This window comes from Hipposideros armiger, unplaced genomic scaffold, assembly GCF_001890085.2.
Source record: "Hipposideros armiger isolate ML-2016 unplaced genomic scaffold, ASM189008v1 scaffold_84, whole genome shotgun sequence".
Classification (NCBI taxonomy): Eukaryota; Metazoa; Chordata; class Mammalia; order Chiroptera; family Hipposideridae; genus Hipposideros; species Hipposideros armiger.
The window spans coordinates 521,333-531,172 of NW_017731434.1; the positions used below are offsets into that span (position 1 = coordinate 521,333).

The 9,840-nt window shown below is 37.2% G+C and overlaps 1 protein-coding gene across 1 annotated transcript in view; it reads left to right on the forward strand.

Annotated features, from left to right (window-relative positions):
• The window catches only part of TNNI3K (TNNI3 interacting kinase), a 298,768-nt gene that overhangs the window by 182,635 nt on the left and 106,293 nt on the right, over positions 1–9,840 (forward strand). The window contains exons 18-19 of the mRNA XM_019643990.1: positions 8,283–8,335; positions 8,664–8,716. Coding sequence (XP_019499535.1) covers positions 8,283–8,335; positions 8,664–8,716 — 106 coding nt within the window. The remainder of the gene's footprint in view (positions 1–8,282; positions 8,336–8,663; positions 8,717–9,840) is intronic.

Here is a 9,840-nt window from a genome sequence, read left to right on the forward strand (position 1 = left end):
ATATATAATATATATATTATAAAAGTTTATAAATGTATATTTATATAACATAATATACTGTACACATTCATAAATTACAAGCTAAAAAATTACATTTCATTCTTTTATGGTAGTTTTTTTCTTTATTTTTACTTTTAAAACAATTATATCAAAGTTTGAAAATAGCATGCTAAATTACAAAGAAAATCTTTATGACTCAAAGAGAAATGATGAAAATTAGAGTATATGTAACAAAATAAAAGAAAACCTCCATTTGTAATATATGAGAACAAACACACATTATATATTTTTAAGAGTTTATACCTTCCTAGTTGAGTTTTTGTTTTTGGTGTCAGTTACCACTTTTTATTTTTTATTTTATTTTAGTTTTTAAAGATTTTTATTAAAAATACAGCTAACATATAATGTTATATTGGTTTCAGGGGTACATCATTATTGTTATTCAACATTTCTATACCTAAAGAAGTGATAACCATGGTAAGTCCAGCAACCATCTGACACTACCACACTATCACAATAATACTGACTATATTCCCTATGCTATACCTTACATCCCCATGACTTATTTGTTTTATACCTGGAAATTTGGACCTCTTATTTCCCTTCACCTTTTCCCCCATTTTTTTTAAATTTTGAAATTATAGTTCACATTCAATATTATTTTATATTAATTTCAGGTGCATAGCATAGTGGTTAGACATTTATATAATTTAAGATGTGATCCGCCTGACTAGTACCCACCTGGCACTATGCATAGTGGTTGACATATTATTGACTATATTCCCTATGCTTTCATTTACATCCCCATGACTATTTTGTAACTACCAATTTGTACTTCTTAATCCCTTCAGCTTTTTTACCCTGTCCCCCAAGCCCCTTCCATCTATCACCCAACAAATCTAGTACCCACCTGACATTATACATAGTTATTACAATATTATTGACTATTGGGTCTTCGGAAAAGTCATGATGTATTTTGTCTATGTTTTTCAAAGGTCATTTATTTATATAAAGAACAAAGATCAATCAATGATATATTGCCCATTTTGTTCAATAACCTTTTGCCATCTTTCAGCGAGCTTCATAATTCCTCGTTTATAGAAGAACCTGTCTTTGAGAAAAACTGAACAAGGTGCTGATTCTGCCTCATCTTAATTGAACATTATACCATGCAACGAGTTTTGAAGAGAGCGAAAAATTGGAAGTCTGACAGCACCAGGTCAGGCGAGTATGGTGGGTGTGCAACACATCCCATCCAAGCTCCAATAATTTTTGATGGGTGATCAAACTTGCGTAAGGTCTAGCATTGTTGCAATGGAACACAACTCCTTTACAATTAACAAGCTCTGGACTTTTCTGGATGATGGATTCATTCAAACTATCCAATTGCTGACAGTACACATTCAAATTGATTGTTTGGTTCCTTGGTAGGAGCTGGAAAAACACGACACCTTTAAAATCCCACCACACTGAGAGCATAATCTTCCTCTGATGAATGTCTGCTTTCGATGTCGTTTGAGGCAAATCATCAGATGGGGACCAAGACCGTTTGCGCACCACATTGTTGTAAACATCCACTTCTCATCACCAGTTATCAGTTGCTTCAAAAAAGGATAGTTTTCCACACGTTTAATGAACGTATTGCAGATGTTTATGTGCGCCGTCAAATGAACTTCTTTCAGTTCATGCGGAACCAAATATCGAGCTTGCTTACATATCCCAGCTTCTTCAGGTGGTTGTGAATGCTTGAATGATGGATGTTCAATGTTTCTGCAATCTCTCATTTCGTGTAATGTGGGTTTGACTTGATCAATGCCTTTATTTTGTCGTCATCAACCTCGGTGGGCCTCCCTGACTGAGGAGCATCTTTGAGATAAATATCACCAGCACAGAATTTCGTGAACTATCGTTGGCACAGACATTCTTGTAGAGCATTGTCACCATAAACTTTATACAACTTTTCACAAGCTTGATGTGCGTTCTTCCCTTTATGGAAGTAAAACAGTAAAATATGGCAAAAATGCACAGTTTGGTCTCCCATCTTCAACTTGTTGTAAAGTCTCCAAAACTCAACCAAATCGCTCAATTTTTTTTTTTAGAATGAAGCTAGAACTATCAGCTGTCAAATGCATAGCATTAACATAGATGCGAATGACTCTAATATTCCAAAAATGAACTAGTACCATCTGTCACAAACATGCATCATGGCTTTTCCGAAGATCGATATATCCGTCATGCTATACCTTACATCACCTTACAACTTTGTGACAACCAATTTGTATCTCTTGATCCCTTCCCTTTTTTCACCCACACACCCAATCCCCTCCCATCTGGCAACCATCAAAATGTTTTCAGTATCTATGAGTTTGTTTCTGTTTTGTTTGTTTATTTTATTCTTTAGATTCTGCATATAAGGGAAATCACATTGCATCTGTCTGACACTTCACTTAGCACAATGCCCTCCAGGTCCATCCATGCCCCAGCAGATGGCAAGAACCCATTTCCTTTCATGGCCAAGAAACATTGTATATATGTACCACCTCTTTTTATCCATTCTTCCATTGACAGGCACCCAAGCTGCCTTCACTTCTTGGCCATTGTAAACAATGCTGCAATGAACATATGGATGCACAAATTCCATTGGAGTAGCATTTTGGGTTTCTTTGGTTAAATACTCAGAAGTGGGATTATTGGGTCCTTCTTTGTCTCTTGTTATAATCTTTGCTTTAGAGTCTATTTTGTCTGGTATAAGTTTGGCTGCCCCAGCTTTTTTTGTTTTTTGTTTGTTTTTTTGTTTCTGTATTCATGAAATATATTTTTCTATCCCTTTACTTTCCATCTGTGTGTGTCTTTAAATCTGAAGTGATTCTCTTGTAGGCAGCATATATAAGGGTTTTATTTTCTTATCCATTCAGCCACCCTATGTCTTTTGATTGGAGTTTAATCCATTTACATTTAAAGCAATTGTTGATAGATACATAGTTATTGCCATTTTATTTTTCATAATTTTGATCTTTTTATTTATTTATTTTTTTAATTTCCATCTTAAAGAACTCCCTAAACATTCTTTGTAATACTAGTTTGGTTGTGATGACTCATTTAGTTTTTTCTTGCCTGGGAAGCTCTTTATCTGTCCTTCAATTTTAAATGATAGCTTTGCTGGGTAGAATACCCTTGGTTATAGGTCCTTGCTTTTCGTCACATTGAATATTTTGTGCCAGTCCCTCCTGGCCTGCAAAGTTTCTGTTGAGAGATCAGCTGACAATGTTACGGAAACTCCATATACGTTACTAGTTGCCCTTCTTTTGCTGCTGTTGGATTCTCTCTTTGTCTTTAAACTTTGCCATTCTAATTATAATGTATCCTGGGGTGGGCCGGTTTGGGTTCGTCTTGTTTGGGACTCTGTGCTTCCTGTACTTGTGTGTTTTGTTTTGTTTTTTTGTTTTGTTTTGTTTTGTTTTGTTTTTTGTTGGTGTTTGTTTGGTTCTTTGTTTGTTTTTGTTCCTTTGTCAGGTTAGGAAAGTTTTCAGTCATTATTTCTTCAAATAGATTCTCAATCCTTTGCTTTCTCTCTTCTCCTGCTTACCCCTATGATGTGAATGTTGTTACACTTGATGTTGCCCCAGAGGTCTCTTAAACTATCCTCATTTTTTTGGATTCTTTTTTCTGTTCCAATTGGGTATTTTATGATACCTTGTTTCCAAATCACTAATTTGACCTTCTGCTTCATCTGGTTTGCTGGTGATTCCTTCTGGTGCATTTGTCATTTCAGTTATTGTATTCTTCACTTCTGACTGGTTCATATAGTTTCTGTGCTCTTTATTATGCTTGCAATCTTTTTATTGAAATTCTCACAAAGTTCCCTTAGCATCCTTATAACCATTGTTTTGAACTTACTGTATCTGGTAACTTGCTTGCCTCCATTTGTTTAGTTATTTTTCTGGAGTTTTCTCTTGTTCTTTCATTTGAGATGTATTTCTTTGTTTCCTCATCTTGGCTGCCTCTCTGTGTTTGTTTCTATGTATGAGGTAGATCTGCTATGTCTCCCAATCTTGACCAGGTGGCCTTATGTAGTAGGTGCCCTATGGGGCCCTGGCATAGTTTCCCTGGTCAACTGAGCTGGGTGCGCCAGGAGTGTCCCTTATGTGGGTTGTGTATGCCCTCCTGTTATTGTTGAGCCTCAATTGCTATTGGCATGTCAGTGGGTGGTATTGACCCTCATGTTGATTGGCTATGGGGTTTTGACCACATCTACAGCTCACAAGCTACAGAGGGGCTTACCCCACTGAGTGGGATTTACCCCAGCAGGCTCTGGTGCCTGTTGAGGCTTCCTTTTTGGTGTGCCACTTGTGGGACTAAATGGGCAGTGCTCTGTTGTGTTCTGAAGCCAACTTGGTCTGGGGCCCTTTGGGAGGGGCTCTGGTGCAGACCCAGGTCACCCACTACCTATGACCTGCCAGAGACTACATGGTAAGAGCTACAAAGCAATCTGCAGTTGTTTGCTGGCTGTGCTCAACCTGAAAGCATGTGGGAGAGGACACGCTGTGAACTGAGGATGTCTGCCACCAGTAGTACTGGGCCTGGGGTAGCCCAGCAAAAAGCCAGGACACCCCAAGACCTGCTGCCACCTGCTGGCTCCCTTAAGTTTCAGCCATTGATAAAGCCTCATGCAGTACACAAGTTGGGTGAGGCAGGGTCTCAGGGAGTCACTAGAGTGGAAAGAGTTTTGGTTACCAGGTTAATGTAGATTCTGGTTTGGTGCCAGTGCTGAACCTGGTGCTACTCAGAAAAGGTCTCAGAGCACACTGAGGCCATTCACCATCTGCCTGGGGCTCACAGACTCTGATAATTTTCAAAGAAAGATAGCAGTGTAGGTGGGGCTGGCTGCTTATTGAGAAAGTGCCGCTGGCATTGTGGGAGTTGGGTAGGGTAGGTTCCCAGTGAGTCAGCAGGGTGGAGCCAGCAGAGCTCACCAGGCCAATCAGATTCAGATTTGGCCTGAAGGGGGAAGGCTCAACACAGGAAAAATGGTGCCCGCCTGCTGGCTGCACAGGAGGAAACCCTTTCAGAGGGAAAATGGCAACTGTCTTCCAGCCCTCTTCCTGAAGCCACACACCTCAGTCTGCCCCCCATATGCCTCTGATGCCCCCTGAGTCACTGTCCCTCCACCAGAGGCCTGTGAACGAGTGAGTCTGTGCACGTGCCTCTTGAGAGGGCATCTGTTTTCCCCCAGCCTTCCTTTCTACCCAGACGATTGGAATCCCCACTGTTTTTCACAGCCAGATCTTGTGGGGGCTCTTCTTCCCAGCATCAGTACTCTGGGCTAGGGATCCTGGTATGAGGTCCCTCGCTCCTCCAGGGGGAGTCTGCATGGCTGAGATATCCCTCCTGATTCTCAACCTCTACATGGAGGTTTAGGGCCAGTCTGTTTCACATCTCTGGTCCTCCTACCAGTCTCAACGTGGCTTCTTTTTATCCTTGGTTATAAAACTTCATTCATCAAGACTTCAGATGATTTTCCAGGTTGATTGTTTTGTAATTTAATTGTAAGTTTAATGTATTCATGGAAGGAAGCACACACAGTATTTATCTGCTTCTCCATCTTGGATCTCTCCAAGCTAATTCTTTTTTTAAATCTACACTGATTTCTTTGAATTCTTATACTACCCACCTTCATCCTCACTTTCGTCAGCCAATTATAAGTTCCTTGAAGATGGAATCTATAAATTGCATCACTTTGCTTCTCTCAGAGTGTTTTAATAATGTAAGAAAATAAATGTGATACTTTGGAAAAGGTGTATAATAACACAAGGATGATTCATAAAATTAATTGATCACTTACTATTTGCCAGGCACTGTTTTAAGTTCTGAGATGGTGGCATAGATGAACTGGGTCCTATATCTTTACTGCCACCAGCTACTTATATAACCTCTGTTGATACACTTAAATTCTCTCAGATTTGGACAACTCCTCTAGAAACTAAGAGTTAAACTAGGTTAGTTCTAATGTCTCTTCCAATTGTATAATTATCTGAATTTTAAATATTTACTATAGATTAATGAGTGATATTCTATAAGTACTTGCTGATTAACTAATACTATAATCTTTACCCTTCCAAACTCATGACTGTGTATTTTCAGTTTCTTTTAATTTATTTATTTGTTCAATAATATGTATTGAATACTTCTATGTAATCAGCACTGTGCTAAAAATGCTAAAGGTACAGAAATGAATATAATCCCTGCATCTGAGACATGCTACCTCTCATACCATATTGCACTGGGTGACCCAGTGACCAAATTCACTTAAGTTTTTCTGATAAAAGAGTAAAATATTGCTAAATACTTTACCCCAACTTCAGCTAGCTGATGTAATCTTTCTTAGTAACATAAAAAAAGGAAGAAAATTAAGCAAACAAATGAATAAACAAAATATTCCCTAGGAGTATCACTTACTTCAGGGATTTTCTAGATCCACATTTTAAACTATTGTGTCAATGTGCTATTTTGGGAAAGGTGAGGGTTAAGTAGGTGTTCTGTCAGCCTGCCCCTCTATTTAACTAGAGCAGCTCCATTTGCACATCTGTTTTATAGATTGAGATTATGCTACCATTTATTTTTATAACTACTGTTCTTGATAACTAATTGGAATTAAAAATAAAATAATGGATAGGATGCTTTACACATAATCATTTAATATGATTGATGAATCCAGCTCAGTATGTATTTTAATGATATCTATGAAATGTAACACTCATTATCCTTTGATAAGCTAAAGGATTGTGATATAGATGCTCCCCTAAATCACTTCAGGGAATGTAGCAGTATGGCATTTAGGTGCATTTTTCTTGTTGCATTTGAACTTCTAGAGAGCTTCTGATGCTGCAGAGATCTTTGTCATGACAGAGTCTTTCTCATCACATGTATTAATGGGTAATTTGTAGTTAAAGACAGCATCTTGGGAGTTTTCTCTCGATATCCTTGATTACTTCCACGTTGGGCTCTTCCACGCAAAGTGACCTTGAGCACATTCTAGATTTTTGATAGATGAAGAAAGGATTAAGTATATACCACAAAAGTTAAATTCATTAATTATATAAGAAAAGTTTAAAAGCATCTTTTGCATAAAGTTCAAGTCAGACCAGAAGCACTTATATAAGTAATTCAATATCATACTGGACTTATTTAATACTAGAAAATTATATGTTTCTTATTTTGATCATGAAGCAAAACTAATAAGGATAGAGCAGATTAATAAATATAGTACAGCCTATGTGCCCTAAAAGAAGCTCAGTGGGTGATCTCCTAATACTGAAATGACTCCTTTATCTTTAATTATTTTTAATTTTTCAATTACAGTTGACATTCAATATTATATTAGTTTCAGGTATATAGCATAGTGGTTAGACATTTATATAACTTATGAAGTGATTCGCCCCTATAAGCCTAGTACCCATCCGACACCCTACACAATTATTACCACATTATTGACTATATTCCTTATGCTGTACTTAAGAAAGACATTCAATAAGAACTCAAAGACAACCTTGGGTCATGATATGCTTGTCCGTAAGCTATCCAGCAACTCAATTCACTAGTATGTGGAAGAAATGAACTCTCTTTGGATGGTCCCAGCCTTGAGTTACTTTTTGAAAAGGATATTCTTAATTTATATTGAATTCTGCCTTGAAAAGAAGACTTTGATGCCTTTAAACAGTTTCTTCCCCAAGACCTTCAAAAGTGATTTAACTGGTCTTATCTCACAAGCCTTAAAAGCACTTCTTTGTCCTGAGATTGTAGCAAGAACATATTAGCTAAGATGTTTTCCATTGGGTCCTCTTCACGTCAGGCCCTGCCATGACCTGTCCATGTGTCTAGGGTTCCTGTGAGCTGGTTCTCCAGCTATAACTCCAAATACCTTTTAAAAGGTATTTCACAAATACCTTTTACTCTTTGCCTGTAACCACAGTGGTGTCAGCAAATGAGCTTCAAAAAGCTGAAAACATGATCTTCAGCTAATGAGTCTTTTTTTACTTTAGGGGGTTTATCTAAAGTAGGATACTTGGTATATTTTCCAAGTAGATATAATATGATAAAAATCTTTAAATATTCTTTTTGAATTAACAAAACTGAGAAAATCAGAGTCAGTAGCCTGAGATCTCTGGTAGCCTTTGGGACTTGTTTAGATTATGGTGTAAACAAATGACAACTATTGTCCTCTTCTGTGAGGGGCTGGTTGGATTAGGAAATAAAGATTACTCAAAGTCTGCTTTGTATTCCAGTCACAACATTCTTCTCTATGAGGATGGGCATGCTGTGGTGGCAGATTTTGGAGGTGAGATTTCCATGAATAATATCCCAAATGGCATCCGTTTCTTTCGTCCTTCCTAGTCTGTGCCTAATATTGTATGACAAATATGAAAACAGACTTCACCCTGACAAATGTACTTCTCTAAGTCATTCAAATTTCTATGACCTTGATTTTTAAAATTATATCATTTATGTCAGTTTTTATTTTCCCTTTGATATCCTCAGCTAAAAGAAAGGAAGTAAGAATATAAATAAGATAGAGCTTTCTTAGGGTTTCAAAATTGTAGCCATAATCTTTGACCTTGGTTTTAAGAGACTTCCTTTGACATGAATGCGTGTTCTGTTTCCCTCAGAATCAAGATTTCTACAGTCTTTGGATGAAGATAACATGACGAAACAACCGGGGGTTTGCTGCTGCTTGTGTTCCCTATAATTATGAAACAATTAAAATGTGTGAGCTCAGCATGAGAGGAAGTGAGATGAGAGCAGCTTTAAATGGAAGAAATGTCATTGTCCCAGGGGCAGGATTATGTTTATGTTTTTATTTTTAGTAAACTCTCAAAAGGACTATTTCAAAGCTCTCCCAGAGAAATAAATTAGATACACAGAGGGTGCCAAAAAATGTATACACATTTTAAGAAAGGAAAAAACTGTATTAAAATTGTCATACTCAATGTATACCGATAACAAAAGATGAATGCAAGTCACAGTTGACTTCTGCAATTACAAGAGGTGCTCCGAGTGGTTACCATCAGTGTCCAGACACTTCTGATTATGGCGAACTACTGCTTGAGCAACGTTGACCAAAGTGCCCTCTTGTATACATTTTTTGGCACCCCCAGTATATTTGGAAAATGTATATTTTCTTGATAAAATGCATATATTCTTGATAAAAAAAGTATATTCTTGATAAAATAATACAGAATTTTTTCAAATGTAACTGAAAAGTACATGACAGGCATGGATAATTAGCTTTCATATTTACATCCCCTTTTTAAGTGATACAGTTACTATTTAGTAGGTAACTAACAATAAAATTTGAGTTCACCAGCATATGTTAACAACTAGTTTTCCAGTTTAGCATTATAAGGAAATAGGTGGTATAGCCAAGCATTAATGTTTTAGTAAAATATGTTATAACATCTGAAGCCCACATTATTGTACTCAAAATGTCTACAATTAAGTTTATCACTTGCCCTCTGCTTCACTCCTCCATCCCCCCAAAAAGTACACTTCTTTCTGGACTACCTGTGCTATTTAATTACCCAAGCTTAGGGTAATTTTTCATTCCTTTCCTGCTTCCAATGACACATTACTCAATCATTTTTTCAGATTTTCTGATTTTTGTTTTTTGTTTTTTAAGTTCATCCCAACCTCTCGTTTTTCACTGCCTCATTTCAGGCCTTCATCATCTTTTTTCCAGTTTATCGCAATAGGCTTCTATCTCCAGTCCCCTCTTCTAGGTCACCCTTTGCAAACATCATATTCTGACAGTTTACCTGCTCCTGTAAACCATCAAAATGCCCACTG